Source organism: Bubalus bubalis, chromosome 2 (genome assembly GCF_019923935.1).
Source record: "Bubalus bubalis isolate 160015118507 breed Murrah chromosome 2, NDDB_SH_1, whole genome shotgun sequence".
Lineage (NCBI taxonomy): Eukaryota > Metazoa > Chordata > Mammalia > Artiodactyla > Bovidae > Bubalus > Bubalus bubalis.
Genome location: NC_059158.1, coordinates 161,898,063 through 161,920,774, shown reverse-complemented (window position 1 = coordinate 161,920,774; position 22,712 = coordinate 161,898,063). Strand labels below are relative to the sequence as shown.

Genomic DNA, 22,712 nt, shown 5'->3' with positions numbered 1-22,712 from the left:
ATATTGCTTCAATATATAATCAATATAAAAATTATTGTTATTTCTCCTTTTTGAGTACTAAAGCTTTGAAGTGTGTGTGTGTGTGTGTGTGTGTGTGTGTGTGTGCTGAGTCGTGTCTGACTCTTTGTGACCCCATGAACTGTAGCCCACCAGGCTCCTCTGTCCATGGGATTTCCCAGGCAAGAATACTGGAGTGGGTTGCCATTTCCTTCTCCAGGCAATCTTCCTGACCTGGGGATCAAACCCTCATCTCTTGCCTTTGAAATATTGTGTGTATTTCACACTTATTCGGACCAGGCACATTTCAAGTGCCCTGGGGCCACCTGTGGCCAGTCGTTACCTTATTAAACAGGGCAGCTTTGAAGGATGTGGACCTGGAAAGTGGGTTACAGATATGTGACTGATGAAGGTAGCAACCGGATGGCCTGGGGGTGAACAAACAGAAGACAGGACCACCTCTGTTTCCCCAGCACTCAATTATATCAATGTCACATTTTTGCTTGAAGTCAGTCATAACTTTGTATAACTACATGAAAACTTTTAGAAGAACCTGATGTTGACCCCACCACTTAACTGTGTGACCCTGGACAAGTTACCCCAAACCCTCAATTGTTTCATTTGCCAAATGAAAAATGAAAAGCTTCAATCTCACAGGATTGTTGTGAAGATTAAATGAAATAATGCATGTAAACATTATAAATGCTCAATGAATGCTTGCTATCTCATCACAATTGATATGATCATTAGCAAGTTTTTATAAAATAGCTTAAAAGATGAACTATAAAGGCAATCAGGTACTATCAATCTTTCTGTATTTCTCTAAAAAAGGAGAAAAATGACTAAATATTTATATGTAATGACTAGTTCCTTAAATTGAGCAGTACATCTCATGTGTGTGTGTGTGTGTGTGTGTGTGTTAGTCCTTTAGTCGTATCTGACTCTTTGTGACCCCATGGACTGTAGCCTGCCAGGCTCCTCTGTCCATGGAATTCTCCAGGCAAGAATACTGGAGTGGGTAGCCATTCTCTTCTCCAGGGAATCTTCTTGACCCAGGGATCTAACCCGAGTCTCCTGCATTGAAGGCATATTCTTTATCGTCTGAGCCACCAGGGAAGTCCATACCTCATCTATACACTAAGAAATCCTGCAGATACTACCTTGCCTTAAGAACTATTTTGTTACTGTTTTTAAACAAAAGTAGTTATATGTAAGTGCTGTATTCCACAGGGAAACGTGTACAGAACATTCTCCTGCTACTGCATGGTATTGAGTGAGGCAATGATAGAAAAGTTTTTGTTTCTCTTCTGCACTCTCATTTATTAGTATCTTCTTTTATTTAAAGGCAGCAGAAAAAAATTATTAAGGCAAAGCTAAAGGAAAAGAAAATTTTGCATGGCATATGTGAACTAATTTTCCTGCAATGGCATATATGAGCTCAAGTAAAGCACTCCTTCTACTGTACCCCATCTAGTGAATCTTCACCAGCAAGAGGGCAGAAGGAAAGCATCTCTTGGGTGTGCTCTCTCCAAACCCACTTACCAAGTCACTATCCTTCAAAACTGTAGTGGAATAGTTTGCACCTAAAAGAGAATGATGGAAAAGCATAGCACATGTCAATGCTTGCTATACACGTTTCATGGAGATTTTGTTTAGAATGGAAGATGCAGTGTAGATTTTAAGATGCAAATAAGTGGCGAATAAACATGGGATGTACTTACACATTCATGCAGCAAATGCTGCAAGGCTGTGAACCACACAGAGCAAAGAAATGTACTCAGCCATCAATTTAGAAGGTCATTTTGAGTGTAGGCAGTGAAATGGCTGTGTGCATGAAAAACTACTACTATATTTTGAGAGATCCTTTCTAAGAATCCTGAAATATTAATAACATGGTCTTAATGTAGTTGAAGACAAAAGAATGTGTTAAGGGTAGCAAGGGTTGCTGAGAGTTGCACAATGACAATTTTGTGTTTTATACTCTTGCTTATAAAAGCAAGAGGAAAAGAGAGTAAAAATAGTCAGTGTGTTTCAAGAACAGCAGCTTTCAGTATCCCCAGTAGATATAAAATTCAGTATTCCTCAAATGAATTCACAAATACTTACTCTTGGTAACATTAATAAACTAGCTTCAAGGAAACCGAAAAGAAGTATAAAATTGAAAACTCATTTCTTCCTTAAATGAGCATGCATATACACAACTAATTTTTGAAATTTAAGAAATTCAGGACATCCTTCAATTTTATTTTTGTCAGCTAGGAATTTAATTTTCTAACTGAAAGTATTCTTATCAGAATAGACATTGCGGAAGCAGCATGCCTTTTTTCTTAACAAGTTTTTAAATGTGTTGTTTTCACATTGCAGCAAATCAGTCATAGACCAATTTTTTTGTTTTCAATATTCCACTCCCATTTTAAGTTTTTACATTTGCTGCCTGATGAATGAATGTTCACAAGGATCAGTCAGGAACGTGGAAAGCTTTCCTCCAATATCCAGATGTGAACAAATAAAAGCAATTTATCGCTTTGGCCAGTCCCAGCACGGAGCAACCAGTTTCCACAAGTTGCCTTTGTGGGCTGTGACTGGCTGAGTGACATGTGACCCAGTGAGTTTGTGTCAAGTTCAAGAACCCATTGTGTTTGAAGTGGGAGGGTCAAGTTGAACCCTCAGTGCTTCTTCCCGCCAAAGCTGGACTTTTTTATTTTAATCGAAAATGCAGGGTCATCTTTAAGTGTGACCAGAAAGCACCTTGCATGTTGAACCTTGTCTAATGATATGATGTGTATAAACTTGAGACACCATAAATCTCAGCCACTGGGGCAACTTGTTTTTCTAAGATGCTCCGGTCCAGTGAAAGACAAAAGCAAATAAGGGAGAGATTGATCTCTGAGTGCTTTTATCGTCGGTGCTATACACATCATAAAGTTTTGGCCCTTTAAAGGAAGTTCCATAAACAACATTAGTTAATAATGGTGAAGTCACTGTAGACCTTTCTGGAGCTTCTGCTCAACTCCCTTTCCGCTTGCCCGTTAGCAGAGCATGATTAAGAAAATACCAACAGGATGTGCTGGAGGGAGGAACAGACTTCAACTGGAAGCCATACGGATGCTTGACGGATGAGTAACGAGATGGGGAATGTGGCCATATCTCTCAGAGAATCACACAGTTCTGTGGATCTCTTTTTATCTTCTGGTTTGAGTAAAATCTGCTGACTGCTGGCACGGTTGGTCTCTTACGGTGGTCACGCTGATGGAAAAGGGCCTTCTCCCAGCTGATATTTTTGATAGTATGAAAATACCCAAAGTATGTGATAAATGGGAAAAAAAACTGAGAGTGAATCATACTGGAAAGATTGTGAGTAACTGTCACATTTTTAATGGTACCTCTGGTCTTATAAAATAACTGTATTTTTAATGGCCTTGTCACTGTGGGTTTAATACGGATGGTGTGGTTCAATTTTTATGTGAGGTTGAGACTGATTTGGGAGGTGATCTTGAAGGGCATAGGGGAGAGAAAAAGGGAGAGCAAGACCCTATTAATTATTTTTTATTGTGAGGTTTCCCAGAATTATTGAGGTTTTCCACATTAGTCAAAGCAGTCCTCAGTGTCAGCATGATGTTTATAAAGATGAAGTCATGGAAAGTGTGTCAGGTGCATGAGGGACTATATGGTCCATGTTCTCCTCACCAGTCACTTGGGCTGTGTGTGCAGAGGGAGGGAGGTGTTGAAAAATGGAGGAAGGGGAAAACAGGAGGGTTTTATGAAGTTGAAAATAAACACAGAGTATCTGCTGATCTTAAAAAAAAATCTTAACATATATTCCAAAATGTTCTGTGGGTAGTTTTTATTACTTTCCCCTGAAATCATGATCTACATCTTACCAGCTCTTTTATGCTTGGTTGCTTATGTTGGTCTTTCACTTTGGCTATAATTAAGAAATAATCACCTACCAATTTTTGGTTGGCACTGAGCTGCACTTCCAACTGGTTGGTTCAAGACCATGCTCTTAGATTCCATAGCATGGGGCCAAAAGTACAGGCTTTGGGGGCCGAACACTTGCGGTCAAAGCTGGTCCCTGACATTTACCAGATGCGTGGTCTGGTGCCGACAATTTACTGCTCAAAGCTGGTATTCCTCATTTCTAAGGTAAGGTTAATAACAGTGCCTGTGGAAATGGAGAGCTGTAAAGATCAAGCAATGTTGTGCATATAAGCATGTAGGAAGCACTTGGGTAAACTTTAGGTGTGATTTTATTGATACAACTGGTTTTAAGAAAATTTTTTTCATAGGGCTTTGCCACCTGACCAGTCATGTTAAAGACTGTTAAAGAGTGGTTGTTATCAACAAATATTTTGGGTTGTTTTACCTGCATCTCCAGCCAGATGCTCACTTGCTGTTCAGTCACTCAGCCGTATCCGACTCTTTGCGACCCCATGGACTACAGCACGCCAGGGTTCCCTGTCCTTCACCATCTCCTAGAGCTTGTTCAAACTCATGTCCATTGAGTTGGTGAGATTAGCAAAAAATACCTCATTCTGAATCAAGGAAGTGACATCTTGCTTTGCTTTGTTAACCAGGGGTTTATATTGGTTTGTTTTTTATGCTTCCCTTTAGCTTGCAAAATCGGATATTACAAGGCCCTCTCCACGGATGCTGCCTGTGCTAAGTGCCCACCACACAGCTACTCTGTCTGGGAAGGTGCAACGTCGTGTACCTGTGACCGAGGCTTCTTCAGAGCGGACAACGATGCTGCCTCCATGCCCTGCACCCGTAAGTTGTATACTCATCTCCCATGTCTTAGATGCCAGCAGCTTCCATTACCATCACTGGGGCACTTGTAAGCCCTTCTCCCAGGATAAGGGTGCAGGGGGGCAAATGAAATCAAACGTGCGTCTTTTCTCACTCAGAGCAGGAGAAATGCTTAGGAAAAGAATGGCTCATTCTCGTGAGTTTGTTGCCTTCAGAACGCACAGCTGCCAACAGACTAGTTTTTGTAGCAGAGATGGTATGTTCAGGGGTTGTGTGACAGTGTAATTAGAGCTGAGATGGGAATTTATAAACGGTTTTAACATGTCATCACGGACTCTTGGGAAGCTTGACAGCTGCACAGGAAAGCGGTAAAGGATGGGATCACGTGTGGGCAGGTGGTTTCGGTTCTGTGTGCTGACCTCATGGCTTGCGATGTCATTTCCCTTCACTACTTTTCTTCTTTCCTCATAGTTTTGTGTTCATAACATTTAGGCCTGGATCCTTGTGAATGCTTGTTGAATGATGGGCACTGAACACATGCTGGGGTAAGGAATGAATGGGGTTGGCACCTTGGGATGCAAGGGAACAGAGAACTCTTTCTCACACTTTATATGGACAGTGGTCCTAAAGGTTACTATTAATTTCATTCACACTCTGGGATTCAAAAATCCTGCAATGGCTATGACCTTGACCAGAAGAGGGAGTGGTGGACCTGGGTGCCCTTGTGTTCTCATTGGCCAAGTCTGTGTTTTGAGGGTCAGAATCAAGTGGCCAGGCACAAAGGCTTTGCACAAGTTTTGGCTTTGTTTCCCAGCCCACTGTTTAGTTCCCAGGTGACTGTTGGAGCCTTTTAAGTCTCAGTGTCCTCATCTGTCCAATGGATTAATAATAGTACCTCTTTCACGGTTGCTCCTACTCAACATTTCACGTTGTTTACATACTGTGTAAAATGCATAAAATCATGCCAGTTGATAGATTTTAGGTTTTACTATCACTAAGACTTCCATTATTTTGTTTCTTAACTACCATATAGTCTACCTTGGGTGGCCTGGAAATAACACCGCAGACAGGAGTATTTTCTGGTTTGGAGGTATTTGGGTCAGTGGTGGAGGCATTTTCTTGCCCCGTCAAGGACCACATTTAAAAGGAGCAGGTGGAGAAACTTCAGGGCAGTCCCAAATTTGTGCTGAAATTGTCCTACCCTCAGGAGTTCCTCGGAGAAGGCAATGGCACCCCACTCCAGTACTCTTGCCTGAAAAATCCCATGAGCGGAGGAGCCTGGTAGGCTGCAGTCCATGAGTTTGCTAAGAGTCGGACATGACTGAGCGACTTCACTTTCACTTTTCACTTTCATGCATTGGAGAAGGAAATGGCAACCCACTCCAGTGTTCTTGCCTGGAGAATCCCAGGGACCGGGAAGCCTGGTGGGCTGCTGTCTATGGGGTTGCACAGAGTCGGACACGACTGAAGCGACTTAGCAGCAGCAGCAGTAGCAGGAGTTCCTTTCATAACCAGAGATGATAGTAATTATAATCATGATAACAGCAACCTTTTTATCATCACATCCAGGTAATGTATTAGACACTTTCCATTAACCTTATCATAGGGCTCACAAGATAACAAATATATGAGATAGATGTTATCTTCATTTTAGAGAGTAACTGCCAGCCCCAGTGCCCACCCCAGCTGAGTGATGGCTCTGTAAGACCAGAAGACTCTTGCAGAGTTTCTATGTATTTGGAGGTACTCTTACCCCTCCCCAGCTCAAGCGCAAACTTCCAGAAGGAAGGGTATTAGGGCCAGCCTTAGGTGTGAGCACAACTGGGCAAAGATTTCCTCATCTTTCTCTGTTCCTTCCGCAGACTACCTGCTTCCCCTGGATGCCAGGGCGATTTGATATGCTCTAGTCCCAGCCTTTTTCTTTTCCAATCTAAATATCCTTCTCTACTGTTCCATTGTGTGAGATTAGCTTAATAATAAACCCTCCTCTGTCTCCAGTTGATTCTCCAATGATTCTCCAGTTGTGATTTTAGGTCACAGTAGCAAACTCAGAGGGACTGTGTGGGACAACAGTGTGCTAATTGCCCTCAATTTGCATCCTGCAGCCCAACTCCTACTTTTCAAACAGATAGAGTCTTTCTCTAGGCCAGGGCTTGACTGAGTCGAGAGTTGGACTGTGAAGAAAGCTGAGCGCCGAAGAATTGATGCTTTTGAGCTGTGGTGTTGGAGAAGACTCTTGAGAGTCCCTTGGACTGCAAGGAGATCCAACCAGTCCATTCTAAAGGAGATCAGCCCTGGGTGTTCTTTGGAAGGAATAACACTAAAGCTGAAACTCCAGTACTTTGGCCACCTCATGTGAAGAGTTGACTCATTGGAAAAGATTCTGATGCTGGAAGGGATTGGGGGCAGGAGGAGAAGGGGATGACAGAGGATGAGATGGCTGGATGGCATCACCAACTCAATGGACGTGAGTTTCTGTGAACTCTGGGAGTTGGTGATGGACAGGGAGGCCTGGCGTGCTGCAATTCATGGGGTCGCAAAGAGTCAGACCCGACTGAGCGACTGAACTGAACTGAACTGACTGTGTCATGAGCCTCATAAAAGTCTCCTCTGATGGCAAGACAACCTGGCTTTTTCTCCCAGGTGTTTTTAGTCTTACGATTCTGATCTGTTGTCTAGCATCCTAGGGGACCATGGGCCGATCACTCAATTCCTTCAGCTTGCCATGTGGGAGTTTAGGGAGACCACAAAAGTTGGTACATGCCTGAGTTACTGGCACATTTGCCATATGTGTACAAGTGGTTTCTGAACCCTTGAAATTTTATGTTTTTGTAGGAATTAAATTGTCAGCTTTACCTTAACTATGCAAATAAGATAAGGAAAATATTGATTTTGCCTGTGGCTAGACCTGAAAGTTTTAACACTAAAGTAACTTCTGCATTTTTCAGAGACTGGTTTCAACAATGAAAGAAAAATGGCTTTTTGGGTCATTGATAAGAGACCCATGAAAGCACCAAAGCAACATGTGATTGTCTGACATTTTCCTAATGGGATCCTTGGGTTTATTTCATCTCTGACTCTGAGTTAAGAGGAAACATGGTACTGATGTTAACACCACACACTTGCGAGGCTATTTAATCTCTTCAAGCCCTAGTTACAGTTCAGTTGAGTTTTCTCAGTTATGTCTGACTCTATGAGACCCATGGACTGTAGCACACCAGGCTTCCCTGTGCATCACCAACTCCTGGAGCTTGCTCAAATTCATGTCCATCGAGTTGGTGATGCCATCTAACTATCTCATCCTCTGTTGTATCCTTCTCCTCCCACCTTCAGTCTTTCCCAGCATCAGGGTCTTTTCAAATGAGTCAGTTCTTCACATCAGAGGGCCAAAGTATTGGAGTTTCAGCTTCAGCATCAGTCCTTCCAATGAATATTCAGGACTGATTTCCTTTAGGATGGACTGATTTGATCTCCTTTCAGTCCAAGGGACTCTAAAGAGTCTTCTCCAACACCACAGTTCAAAAGCATCAATTCTTTGGTGCTCAGCTTTCTTTATGGTATGACTCTCATATCCATACATGATGTGATGGATCATGGAAAAAGCCATATTGGAAAAGCCGTAGCTTTGACTGGATGGACCTTTGTTGGCAAAGTAATGTCTCTGCTTTTTAATATACTGTCTAGATTGGTCATAACTTTTCTTCCAAGGCACAAGTGTCTTTTAATTTCATGGCTGCAGTCACCATCTGCAGTGATTTTTGGAGCCCAAGAAAATAAAGTCTGTCACTGTTTCCATTGTTTCCCTATCTATTTGCCATGAAGTGATGGGACCGGATGCCATGATCTTAGTTTTTTGAATGTTGAGTTTCAAGCCAGCATCAGAGGGCAGACAGAATGAAAGCCCCACTTTACTCATCTGTAAAACCCGTGGAGTCATTTTAAAAATTAAACAAGATATTTGGAAAAGTCTGGCACAAGATATGGATCTAATAATTGTTTTCTTTTCTTTTATTCCCAGCTGGTCACTCCCTTCTCCAAACTACCTCCGCAGCAGATGGCCCATGCATCTCATTGCCCCTCTAAAGAGATTTTCTCACTTGACTACAGTATTAAGCTACCAATGGCTGTAGGGTACTCCAAAAGCCCTGGAGGGTAGGACTCAGACATTAGTATTTTCAAAAGTTGCCCTCCTTATTCTACTGTACAGACAAGGTTGAGATCACTCCTCTATGAAGTTAAAATTTTAAGTTTTTTTTTTTTTTAATTTGATAAATATTAACTACACAAAAGACTCTTAAGACTCTGAGATACGGCTAATCTGTGAGGTTTGCTAATGGATGGACTAGTGAATTAACCAGCAGAATTAGAATCCATTCTGGCCCGTGGCTCTTCCTCTAGATCTCTCCCATCCTGGTGAATAGTGGACCTGCATTGTCCAACATATTAGCCACTAGGCCTATTTTAATTGGCACATTGCAAGGACTCAATAGCTACATGTGGTGAGCATACTGAATGGCACTTCTAGAAAATATGTCTCCCATCACAGAAAGTTCCAGTGGACAGACAGTACGGTAGCAGATTTTTCAGTAGAGAAGACAGTGGGAGTTTCTCAGAGAACCTTTTGTTCAAATAACCCATAAAATGAAGCCCTTCCCCTTTGCCCCACCCCCAGGTTTATTGGCTTCTCTTGACAAGACGTGGGGATGGAAAGGAACATAAACATCAAGGATCCTTTCAAAGTGATTCCAGCCTCTAATCAGCTCTTCCCAGTTGGTTAAGCCAGGTGACAAACCCAATTCCCTTGCGCTGACAGCCGTGGTAATCAGGGACCTTCTTTGTTCATTATGCTGTCTTTAACCCCAACATTCTTATGCAGCCCTGCGTTTAGTGATCGCTCACTGTGACGGCAGACTAATGAAGAAATAAAACACACTCTCTGAGACTCATTCTTCTAGCCAAAGAGAGAGACTGCTCCACTGGCTTGTAAAATCAGGTTTTTGTTCACTTGGCGAATGATTAGACCAGGTGAATACAAGTCGTATTGGCTAACTTAGAAGGAAACGCCTAAGACGTTCTTCACACCATCAGCATTGCTGGAAAACTTCAGAGAATTTAATGGCGAATAAACTTTATCTCTTGGAGGACTTCTTGGCTGGAGCCTCTGGTTAGGTGGACATAAATGGCTATGAGTGAGATAGGCAGGGTTTCAATGGAGGCATCACATAATTCAAGAAAATAATCCATACCCATTAGAATGGAGAGTTTTAACAATGCTTCTTAAAGGTGAATGTGCATAGAAATCATGTGAAGTCACCTAAGGATTGGTTGGAGAGGTCAAGTCTGACTTTCTGCATCTCTCACAAGTCCCCAGATGCTGCTGTTGTGGTGGACTGTCTTTGTTTTGTTGTTCAGTCACTAAGTCATGTCTGACTTTTGGTGACCCCCATAGACTTTTTGGTTTTTGGTGACTTTGCCAGCAAGACAGACGTCCATAATACAAGGATGCCATCTAAGCTGAAGGGGTTTTGATTTCATGAATCATTTCTTAGAAGAAATTTCAATATGATTTTTAAAAATTGAAGTATAGTTGATTTACAGTGTTTTAGGTGTATAGCAAAGTGACTTGGTTATATATCTATATTTCTTTTCAGATTCCTTTCCATTGTGAGTTTTTACAAGATACTGAATATAGTTCCCAGTGCTACACTGTACGCCCCTCTTGTTTATCTATTTTATGTATAGTCGTGTGTATCTGTTAATCCCAAATTCACAATTTATCCTTCCCCCCATCCTTTCCCCTTTGATAACCATAAATTCGATTTTTATGTCTGTAACTCTATTTCTGTTTTGTAAATAAGTTCATTTGTATCATTTTTTAAGATCCACATATAAATGGTATTATTTATCTGTCTCTCTCTGACTTACTTCACTTAGTATAATAATCTCTAGGTCTATCTGTGTTGCTGCAAGTGGCATTTCATTCTTTTTTATGGCTAATATTCCGTTTAAATATGTCTGTGTATATATACCGGAGAAGGCAATGGCACCCTACTCCAGTACTCTTGCCTGGAAAATCCCATGGACGGAGGAGCCTGGTAGGCTGCAGTCCATGGGGTCACTAGGAGTTGGACATGACTGAGTGACTTCACTTTCACTTTTCACTTTCCTGCATCGGAGAAGGAAATGGCAACCCACTCCAGTATTTTTGCCTGGAGAATCCCAGGGACAGAGGAGCCTGCTGGGCTACCGTCTATGGGGTCTCATAGAGTCGGGCACGACTGAAGCGACTTAGCAGCAGCAGCAGCAGTGTATATATACACACACATATACACACACATCTTCTTTATCCATTCATCTGTTTTCTTATTTTGGCTGTTGTAAATAGTGTTGCTAGGAACATTGGGGTACATGTATTATAACTTTTCAACTTAAGAGTTTTCATCTTTTCTGGAAATATGCCCAGAAATGGGATTGCTGGATCATGTGATAACTCTATTTTTAGTTTTTTAGGGAACCTCCATACTATTCTCCATAGTGGCTTCACCAGTTTACATTCCCACCAACAGTGCAAGAGGATTCCCTTTTCTCCACACCCGCTCCAGCATTTATTATTGTAGATGTTTTAATGATGGCCATTCTGACCAATAAGTGTGATTTCTGTTAATGAGATTAATGTCCTTTAACTTTGCTGATCAGCAACCCCTCCCTTCCAGATCTCATTTCCATTCTCTGTACCTTTCCTTGTAGTCAGGAATGTAGTCTGGTGATCAGCAGTGCTAAGAGACCAGTGCAGGACCTTGATGTCTAGTCATTCAGTTGCTTGTTCAATGATTCTAGTGAGTCTTCTTTTCCCTCTTTGGGAGACCAAACCAGTATTAGATTTAAGGTAACTTTCTGATTCTTTCTTGTGTTTCAAAAGGTATTGAAAAAATGCCTTATAGCAGAAGCAGATTGGCTTTGTATATCTAGAACAAAATAACTAATTTGTTATTTTGCCTCTTTGACTTCTGAGCACCATTACTGAAGTAGTTTTCCATCCTTTTCAATTGGAAATCAGTTCTTGTGTTGTGGGGTCTTTATTTAACTTGTTTGATGAAACTTATTAGGGCCTCATGACTGGGGGCAAACCCACTCCAGGACTCTTACCTGGAAGATCCCATGGACAGAGGAGCCTGGTAGGCTACAGTCCATGGGGTTGCAAAGAGTCGGACAGACTGAGCGACTTCGCTTATTTTAGATTGCCAACACAAAGGGCCTTCACAAATCTGTCTGTAAGTGAACACCCTTGAATAATTCAATCAGCTATGCCAAACAAACAAAGAGTGATTGATTGATACTTTCATATGGCCTAAAATATTCCAAAATTACAGCTTTTAACACAGTTTGTACTGGAGGAGCTTAGTGCTAATGAGGGCACATTTACCAAGATCTATGAGGAAAGGTCTTGATTTGAGAAAGCTTTCTATAGGTATAGGTTATCAAGAAATTGAAACAGTCCAGCTCCAAACAGTAAAACACCACTTACTCTGTCTTTACATTTGCCTTTTCTAATTGAATTTATTGTAGCACTGTATTTCCTCCAGAAAGTGTATTGTTTTAAAATTACCATTTCAGTTCTATTAGTCAAAGCCCCTCACTTCTAATGCTTTCTGACAGTTATCAACATAATGAACCATAATGAAATGATGAGCAATCTTCAGTGGAAACCCAGTGTAGATCCCAGTGGTGCTGTGTGACTGTGCTGTTAACATTTGAATGCAAATTAAAATAACATCGTCCTTACTTGTTTCCAAGGTCAGGAGAAGAGAGAGATTTTAAGTGCTTTAATTTTGGAAATCTCATATCCATTTTCAAGCAAGCCGTTGAAGGTTCCACTGATGTTCAGTTCAGTTTTCTACCCCCAAAGATTTACATGCTCACATCGGCTAAGGGATGTGTGGAGGGGTGTCTAACACAAAGCTTTGATGTTATAAACCATAGGATAAAAGGTAGTCTTTGGCTTCAAGTAAAGTACATTTTCTCCCACCCCAAAGCATATTTATTTTTGCTTTAGAACTAGAAGTAACTAATAATATAATGATTGGAGGAAGGACATTTATATGAAATTGATAAATGAGAATGCAGTTAGTTCTGGTGACAAATCAGTTAGTAGCAGAGTGAGAATAAAGGCCAAATATTCCTAAAGTTTTGTCCATGAAAGTGTTTCAGAAGATCCATTGGTTGATCCCTAACCATTTCACATTTTATTATCCAGGTAATCATTTTTTTTAGAACATATTTTTATGAAAATTCTTGTATCTAAGATTTGGTTATTTCATGTCATTTATCAAATTTGCAATATTAGAGTGCAGTTTCATGCTACATTTCATTTGTCATAGGACAAAAACGCAAACTGAGACATCAATTCCTCCCCATTGCCAGGTCATGAGACATGGTTTTCAAGGCAGAACATATGGTCCACTGCCTGTTAAGCCAGTTGATAGGCCAACAAATGTGTCTGTCCTCTGGACCATAAAAGCTGGTTAAAGCAACCAAAGACATTTTCGTGATTCATATGCAACCATTCAATCCATTCCATTGATTTTTTAGTTACAGCTTTAGTTCAAGGTCTGATATCAGTTAGTGAGTAAACTACATCTTTGTTTCTTCCTCTTGGGTTACCTTGTAGCATTTTGACTGTGAATAGGAAAAATTACCTCTAAAGAAATTAAGTGCATAACTCTTGTCTAAAGACACGGATATGGGGTGGATGGTGGTGGGGAGGAGAAACACCAAGTGTGCTTAATGGAAAGCACTAGATGGGCTGCAGGCTGATCACTTGCCATTTGGTAAAATTTTAAAAGTTCTAGGTTATTTAAGGAAGATCAGATATCATCTTATTGAATTATCTTTTGAAAATGCTCATTTAGCCTCCATCTTATCCTCCAACCTACTTCTGGTTTTATACAGATTATTTATCAGGATTAATAGTACATTGTAGATTCAGCTGGGAAATGCACATGTTTAAGGGACAGGATTGTGAGCCCAAGTGAAAGACTTGACTCAACTGCCAGTATCATTTAGCCAGGTTATTAAAATTTTTCCATCACCATGAATAATTAAGAATGGTTTGTTATCACCCAGGCCCTGTCATTTCTGGGTAGCATCTTTGACACTACTCATGGAAGTCATACCCTGGCTGTGCACAGCATGCTTCTGTGAAACAAGGTCAATTAGGCACTTTCCTGAGATCCCCTGGGGTGAGAAGTGAATACCTTCTCTGCTATCAGCATTTTGATTTTGCCGTCATAGCCGACTCTTGTTCTACAAGCCCTCTACAGCTTGGCAGAAGATGGACCGAGGGGAGAGCCCTGTTGCATGGGTAGAATTGCCCCCCACCCTCCTGTGACCTTCCACCTAGGAAAGAGCCTTTAATAAAAACCCCTGCTCTGGACGGGAATGTAGGAACCAGGCAAACAGCACATCTCAGCTAAGACCAGAACACCTGACAGGAAGTAATGCCAGTAAATGTCAGCCTGAAGGGCAGAACAGCCAGGAGAAATGTGAGAGGTCCCAGCTGGGGCCACAGAGAATGTGTAGATACACTTCATTTTTTTCCTTTGGATTGTGCATATCTCTGGGAAGGGGATCCTTTTAGCCTTTGAATCAGGCTTTCTGATCCTATCATCGCGCATTATTGACTGGGTGAATTTGGGTGAGTTGCTTCACTTCTCCTATCTTAGTTTTTGCTCATCAGATTGCTTCGGGTAACACATACTTTTCTACCAGATGTGATTATGGGGAGCATAGGAGATTAAGGATGAGAAAGAACTTTGCAAGAGGTGAATTCACATGCTAGCTAATTCTAAAGCAAAATATTCATGCTTTTTTTTTAAATTACTTTTCATGGGCTTCCTTATTGTGAGTTCTTTCTGGATAACTGAGAGTTGACTGCGTAGAGCACTTCAGCCATAAACTAGTCATCTTAGAGAAAATTCAACCACAGTTAATTGGTAAAGAAAAAGCAAACAGTTCCTGGGTATAGACTGGAAAAAAAAAAAAATACTAGATATACTGAAAAATAAGTGGTAGCAAAATTTCAGTAAGGAGTGACCTCGACTGGGAACCCAAGGTTTTTTGGGGACAGCAATAAAGGATTGATGTGTTTGCAAGACTCAGATTTTTAATAATGGGCCGTTCTGCTTTGGCTCTAGCCGTTGTTAAATGCATAAACTGCTGTGATAAAAGGTTACGCCCTGTGCCTACATTTCAGAAGAGGTGTCCCAGCAGCCGTTTTCATGTAAACTTACCCACAGCAGAAAAGGCTGAGAGAAGGCAATTAGCAGTGACAACATATACAGCTGTCAGGGAGGATGCACGACTTTGTTTGAGTCACAACTTACACACCCCAACTGTTTATTCTGCCTTATAACCTGTCTTGCAGCTGGAGAGAGATTAACAAAGGCTGATCTGAAGGGTTAGAGGGTTTTACAGCTAAGGCACTGAAGTCTTATTGACCGTCAAAAAGTTGTCCGTGATTAATGAAGCCTTATGGGACTCAAGACCCAAGGCACCTCTTCCTCAGAAGCTCTGTCTTGCACTAGTTGCCTCGGTGTATCAGAAGGGTGACAGGAGCGCTTCAAGAAATTAATCACTTACAAATTACATTTCTGTCTGTGCTCTGGGAAAATGTTTCTTTCCACATCCAGAATTAATTTCAAGACACAGGCATTGAATTTTCATACTCTTCATGGGGTTCTTCAAGCAAGAATACTGAAGTGGCTTGCCATTCCTTTATCCAGTGGATCATGTTTTGTCAGAACTCTCCACCATAACTTCCACTTTCTTGGGTGGCCTGCATGGCATGGCTCATAGCTTCATTGAATTACACAAAGCTGTGATCCATGTTATCATTTTGGTTATCTTTTTGTGATTGTGGCTAAGCACTGAAGAATTGATGCTTGCTAACTGTGATGTTGGAGAAGACTCTTGAGAGTCCCTTGGATTGCAAGGAGATGAAACCAGTCCATCCTAAAGGAAATCAGTCCTGAATATTCATTGGAAGGACTGATGCTGAAGCTGAGGCTCCAATACTTTGGCCATCTGATACAAAGAGCTGGCTTAATTGGAAAAAACTCTGATGCTGGGCAAGATTGAATGCAGATGAAGAAGGGAGCAACAGAGAATGAGATGGTTAGATGCCATCACTGACTCAAGAGGTATGAGTTTGAGCAAACTTTGGGAAATAGTGAAGGACAGGGAGCCCTGGAATGCTGCAGTGCATGGGGTCGCAAAGAGTCGGACATGACTGAGTGACTGAACAACAACAACACTGAATTTTATTTTATTTTTTTATTTTTAACACTGAATTTTAAAATGGTGATTAAAAATCAGTTCAGTATGAAAAGTCTATGATAGATTTGGAAATGGCTTTATATAAGAGCTCCTTTGATGTCCTATCAGCTATCTGCCAGCCCTGGTTGTGGACTTTTAAAAAAAACCTTTTAGCACATGATTGCCTTTTTTTCTTCATCAGCTTTTGTGATGTGATATACCCGAGTGCCATGGTAGTGACACTTCTGAGGGGTGAGCTGCACTGGGCTTAAGGAATCATCATTCATTCATTTATTTGTTCAGCAGATTCTCCATAAGCGCCTACTACACCTTTGACTTCTGTCTAAGGGCTGGGGGACTCTCAAAAATCAGAAAAAAAGATTGTTGTTCTCATGGAGCTTCTGTTCTAATGGTGGGAATATAAATGATACACAAGATAATGTAAAATTCTTACAAGAAAGAGGGGAAAAAAAGAGCATATCATAGGGTAAAACAGAGGAAAGGGAAGGATTTTACTTTGCAGGGAGTGGTCAGGACCAAGGAGCTGAGATTTGAGCTGAGACCCAGGGGGCAAGGAAGAAGCCAGGGGACAGAATTCCAGGTACAGCTACCAAGTCTAAAGAATTTGAGTTTGCTAACAATGTGAGTTTTAAAATGACTTATTTTAAACCTCTTGGTCCTGGAGTCTGTTGGCGTTTTCATTTCAGTTGTAAGAAACAGAAATTTCAGATTTTTGTGGCACATATAGATTTAAATACTTTGGCAGGACCTACTTTTTTTGTTGTTGTTTTTCTTTTTAAGATTTTTGATGTAGACCATTTTCTCAAGTCTTTATTGAATTTGTTGCAATATTGCTTCTGTTTTTATGTTTTGGTTTTTTTGGTTTACTTTGGCATGTAGGATCCTAGCTCCCCAACCAGGAATCAAACCTGCATGCCCTGCATTGGAAGGCAAAGTCTTAACCACTGAACTGCCAGGCCAGAGAGGTCCCTGGCAGAACATACTTTTAAATGAGTTTCTCAAAGCAGGTGTCCATCTTTTGCTGAAATTTCAGTTTTCTGAAGTGAAATTTCAGAACAAAGAAGTGAATTTTACCTTAATTGTGACTTTGGAGTAAGGTATGTAAGGTGCCCAGTGGCAGTTACTCTGGCCTAGACTTTCCATGGGATGGTTTACACCAAACGCCTAGTTCACACTGGAGGCATTTTTGGGCTTTGGGTTTAGTGTTGGCTGACCTTTTTGAATGATTTTATTAAGGTTCCTATAGACTTCATGTGAATGTCTAAACATCAGGTTGCCCTAAACGGTCTACTTTAAATCCTGGCATAAGCCATCAAGCATATTTTCTAAACTACTCAGGAATTTCACTCAGGAATGTCTAATCCACAAGAGGGAAGAATTACGTTTTGTGGAATTACTAGAATTTTCTTTGATGCTTGGAATATTGCCCTTCTTAAATGTCACATTCACTTAATTCCTCTAGATAGTGTGAAAGCTTGTCTTTTCCCAGAGGAAAGTATGTGGTAGGTTAAGGAAGATCAAAATTTCTTTTATGATGTAACATGATATGATGCAGTAGTCCTTTGCTTCTGCTGTAATTTGGCTATGGTTTCTTGGGAACTTCACGCTGTCAAACTCCTGTCAGCTGAATGCAAGTTGACATCCCACTAGAAAATAATAATTACCATTGTAGCACCTTCCACCAGTACCTGCTGTGCGATACAGAAAGTATTTCACACCAGCGAAGCAAATGGATATTCATTAAATTTATCCACAGTGGCAAGAAATACAGGGGCCATTGCTTTTAGAGCAATGAGAAAACCGAAACATAAACCATAATATATACTGCATTTTATTCCTTTGTTAGTCACAAAATATAAGTGTAACTTGGACTTTAGAAGCCATAGTTGTTATCTGACCTGTGCGTGCATATGAGCTCAATTGTTCAGTTGTGTCTGATTCTTTGCGACCCCATGGACTATAGCCCACCAGGCTCCTCTGTCCATGGGATTCTACAGGCAAGAATACTGGAGAGAGTTGCCATTTTCTCCTCGACCTCCTCTCCTCCTCCTCTTCTCGACCCAGGCATCAAGCTCAAGTCTCTTAGGCCTCCTGCATTGGCAGGCGGGTTCTTTACCACTAGCACGATCTGGGAGGCCTTGTATAAGTGTGTAAATCATGAGTGCAATCTTCTTAGATTAGTTCAGAGTATGCTTGAAGTCCCTAGAATTCTGTGCAAAATCATTAGTGATAATCTTTCTAGGAAGAGGATATTTGCTCCTATCAAATCTCTGTAGCAGGGCTTGGTAAGCCTGAAAATCAAATTCAACTGCCTTTGTTTTTGCAAATCAAATTTTCTTGGAACACAGTCATACCCATTTTTTAGGTATTGTCTGTGGTTGCTTTCAAGAGCCATGCAGAATTGAACATTTGCCAGAGAGACTATATAGCCCATAAAGCCTAAAATATTGACTATCTATCTGACCCTTTACAGAGAAGCTTGTTGAACACTGTTATCAAGGATTAGTAAGTTAAGGATTATTGCATTTGAATTTTGCTTCTGTTAGTTCAACTATTAGCCATGTCACTAAATTATTTTTAAAATGTGAAAGGCATTCTAAACATGAGAACTTTGAAATAGCTAAGCATGCCAGACCCATTCTTTGATGAAGAAAGATAGAACCTTAGGCTTGTATATGAATATTAAGCAGGTTTTACAAAAAGAGCCAAAAATGTAAAGGGAGGACATTTATTATCCCTTTAAATATGCTTCAGTACTTGATTGATTTGTATTTAAAATTGCCTTAATTTTGCTTGTAAAAGTAAAGTTGAAAGAAAAAAAAAACCATAATTCTATAAAAGCTAATAAGGAAAAGGCCCATGAAATTAACTTGCTTCAGAGATAAAGTTTGCCATAGTTGCTTGCTTGAAGAAATCATCACCTGAAATCAAGATGGAAAAAGAAAGGTCATAAAAAACAGTGTCAAATTAACAAAGCTTAGTTTGACAGAGCCCACATTTTAAATTTCCAGTCATACTGGCTGGTTATGGAGCTATAAAAACAAGAAGAGGGCAGAATGCTTACATTGCCATTCTCCTGAGGCTCACATTATCCGTATTGAACTTTCTGTAGTCTCTTCCTTCCCTCTTTAATTCCATGCCCCTTCCCTCAACTATCCAGGGAGGTATCACAATGAATCAGAATATTTCTTTTTTTCCTTCTTCTAGAGCAGGTAAGTAAAACTGGACACAATAAGTATTTCTTGAATAATTATGTGGCTCCACAATCCTTCCCAACAGATGTCACCACCTCTATGTGATGCATAGCCCTTCCCACTTGTTCAGTGTGTTTTTAAATTGTAGCAAAGAGAAACTTGAATTAAACTAGCTACATTGAGATGCTCCATTACAGGGCTTAATGGTAATGAATCTGTATGTGAAAAGCTGGCTAATACAGGCTTAGTCCAGAAAAGCCTGTATTAATTCACAGGCTTAAAATAACACTGTAGGTGGAGGGACAGAAGATGCATTAGAGGACCTTGTTCCAGCCAGTCATTCATGACTCCTCAAACAGCTATTGAGCTTGCTCTGAACTAGGGATCATAGGAGACTCCAGGAAATATTGAAGACATCAATTCTGCTATCATACAAACTGTAATAGAAACAATTATCAAATATATGTTTGATTCAGTTCAGTCACTCAGTCATGTCCAACTCTTTGCAATTCCATGAACTGCAGCACGCCAGGCCTCCCTGTCCATCACCAACTCCCAGAATCCACCCAAACTCATGTCCATTGAGTCGGTGATGCCATCCAACCATCTCATCCTCTGTCATCCCCTTCTCCTCCTGCCCTCAATCTTTCCCAGCATCAGGGAATTTTCCAGTGAGTCAGCTCTTCGCATCAGGTGGCCAAAGTATTGGAGTTTCAGCTTCAACATCAGTCCTTCCAATGAACACCCAGGACTGACCTCCTTTAGGATGGACTGGTTTGATCTCCTTGGAGTCCAAGGGACTCTCAAGAGTCTTCTCCAACACCACAGTTCAAAAGCATCAGTTCTTCGGCTCTCAGCTTTCTTTATAGTCCAACTCTCACATCCGTACATGACCACTGGAAAAACCATAGCCTTGACTATATGGACCTTTGTTGACAAAGTAATGTCTCTGCTTTTTAATATGCTGTGTAGGTTGGTCATAACTTTCCTTCCAAGGAGTAAGTGTCTTTTAATTTCATGGCTGCAATCACCATCTGCAGTGATTTTGGAGCTCAGAAAAATAAAGTCAGCCACTATTTCCACTGTTTCCCCATCTATTTGCCATGAAGTGATGGGACCAGATGCCATGATCTTAGTTTTCTGAATGTTGAGTTTTAAGCCAACTTTTTCACTCTACTCTTCACTTCCATCAAGAGGCTCTTTAGTTCTTCTTCATTTTCTGCAATAAGGGTGGTATCATCTGCATTTCTGAAAGTGAAAGTGAAGTTGCTCAGTCATGTACGACTCTCTGCAACCCCGTGGACTATAGCTCACCAGGCTCCTCCATCCATGGGATTCTCCAGGCAAGAATACTGAAGTGGGTTGCCATTTCCTTCTCCAGGGGTTATTCCCGACCCAGGGATTGAACCCAGGTCTCCTGCATTGCAGGCAGACGCTTTAACCTCTGAGCCACCAGGGAAGCCCTCTGCATTTCTGAGGTTATTGATATTTCTCCCGGCAATCTTGATTCCAGCTTGTGCTTCTTCCAGCCCAGCGTTTCTCATGATGTACTCTGCATAGCAGTTAAATAAGCCGGGTGACAATATACAGCCTTGACGTACTCCTTTTCCTATTTGGAACCAGTCTGTTGTTCTGTGTCCAGTTCTAACTGTTGCTTCCTGACCTGCATACAGATTTCTCAAGAGGCAGGTCAGGTGGTCTGGTATTCCCATCTCTTTCAGAATTCTCCACAGTTTATTGTGATCCACACAGTCAAAGGCTTTGGCATAATCAATAAAGCAGAAATAGATGTTTTTCTGGAACTCTCATGCTTTTTCGATGATCCAGCGGATGTTGGCAATTTGATCTCTGATTCCTCTGCCTTTTCTAAAACCAGCTTGAACAAGACCTTTTTATCCTTTCATGTTCCAAAGAGAACCAGAAATATTGATAGCTGCCCTGAAATAGGAAATAATATAAGCAGGATAACTGCCAGTCCTACATTCAGACCAGTAGTGGGGCAGTTCGGGAAGACATAAAACGCTGTAATTCACAATGACCTATAGCTCCCTGATATTGGTGTGTGTTTAGATGTGACATCAATATAGAAACTAGAAAATTAAATAGTATGCTTATCTCTCTTAGTTATAAATCTCATATATATAATTGGAGACATTAAGAGGTTGGCATATTTCTGATGAGAAAGGCAATCATTCATCAGAAATTCAATTATTCCTAAATATCTAGATATGCTCTTACCAAACCAAACATGTGCCTGCTTGCCTGACCCACAGCAAAGCAAATCTACTGACACAAATTTGTGGTGAAAGAAAGTACAGCATTTATAACCAGGCACCAAGTGCACAGAATGGAGAGCTAACACTCAAAAACACTGAGGGAAGAGTTTCTCAAGACAGTAAGGGAGAGGGTCTTGGGGTAAATGATCAGCTCATGCTCAGTTCTCTGATTGGTTGATGGTGAGGTAACAGGGTAATGTATCCAGAATCTCAGTCATCGATCTTCTGGTTCCAGCTGGTCTGAGGTCTAGTGCTTATGGTCACCATGCAGTTAACTTCTTCTACATGATGAGGGTTTGTATCTGCAGAACTCAAGGATATCATTTAGGAAGGTATTCCACTTTTAAGGAGGAACACATGAAGAGATGGAATGAAGAGACGGAGCCAAAGCAACCACACACCCAGTTGTGGATGTGACTAGTGATGGAAGTAAAGTCCAATGTTATAAAGAGCAATACTGCATAGGAACCTGGAGTGTTAGGTCCATAAATCAAGGGAGATTGAAGTGGTCAAACAGGAGATGGTAAGAGTGAACATTGACATTTTAGGAATCAGTGAACTAAAATGGACTGGAATAGATGAATTTAATTCAGATGACCATTATATCTACTATGGGCAAGAATCCCTTAGAAGAAATGGAGTAGCCATTATAGTCAACAAAAGAGTCTGAAGTGCAGTACTTGGATGCAATCTCAAAAACAACAGAATGATCTGTTTCCAAGATAAACCATTCAATATCATAGTAATCCAAGTCTATGCCCTATCCAGTAACACTGAAGAAGCTGAAGTTGAACGGTTCTATGAAGACCTACAAGACCTTTTAGAACTAACACCAAAAAAAAAAAAAAATGTCCTTTTCATTATAGGGGACTAGAATGCACAAGTAGGAAGTCAAGAAACACTTGGAGTAATAGGCAAATTTGGCGTTGGAGTACAAAATGAAGCAGGGCAAAGGCTAATAGAGTTCTGCCAAGAGAACACACTGGTCATAGCAAACACCCTCTTCCAACAACATAAGAGAAGACTTTACACATGGACATCACCAGATGGTCAATACCAAAATCAGATTGATTATATTCTTTGCAGCCAAAGATGGAGAAGCTCTATACAGTCAGCAAAAACAAGACTGGGAACTGACTGTGGCTCAGATCATGAGCTCCTT

General features: G+C 40.8%; 1 protein-coding gene across 5 annotated transcripts in view; it reads left to right on the top strand.

Annotated features, from left to right (window-relative positions):
* EPHA4 (EPH receptor A4) overlaps positions 1–22,712 on the top strand; it is a 159,642-nt gene that overhangs the window by 60,283 nt on the left and 76,647 nt on the right. For 4 of the 5 annotated variants that reach the window (XM_006079637.4, XM_025278340.3, XM_025278341.3 and 1 more), the window contains one exon: positions 4,612–4,767. In XM_006079637.4, the coding sequence (XP_006079699.1) occupies positions 4,612–4,767 (156 nt within the window). Of the gene's footprint in view, positions 1–4,611; positions 4,768–8,764; positions 10,409–22,712 lie in introns of those variants that run through there. The other variant, XM_044937879.2, reaches the window with a different exon arrangement.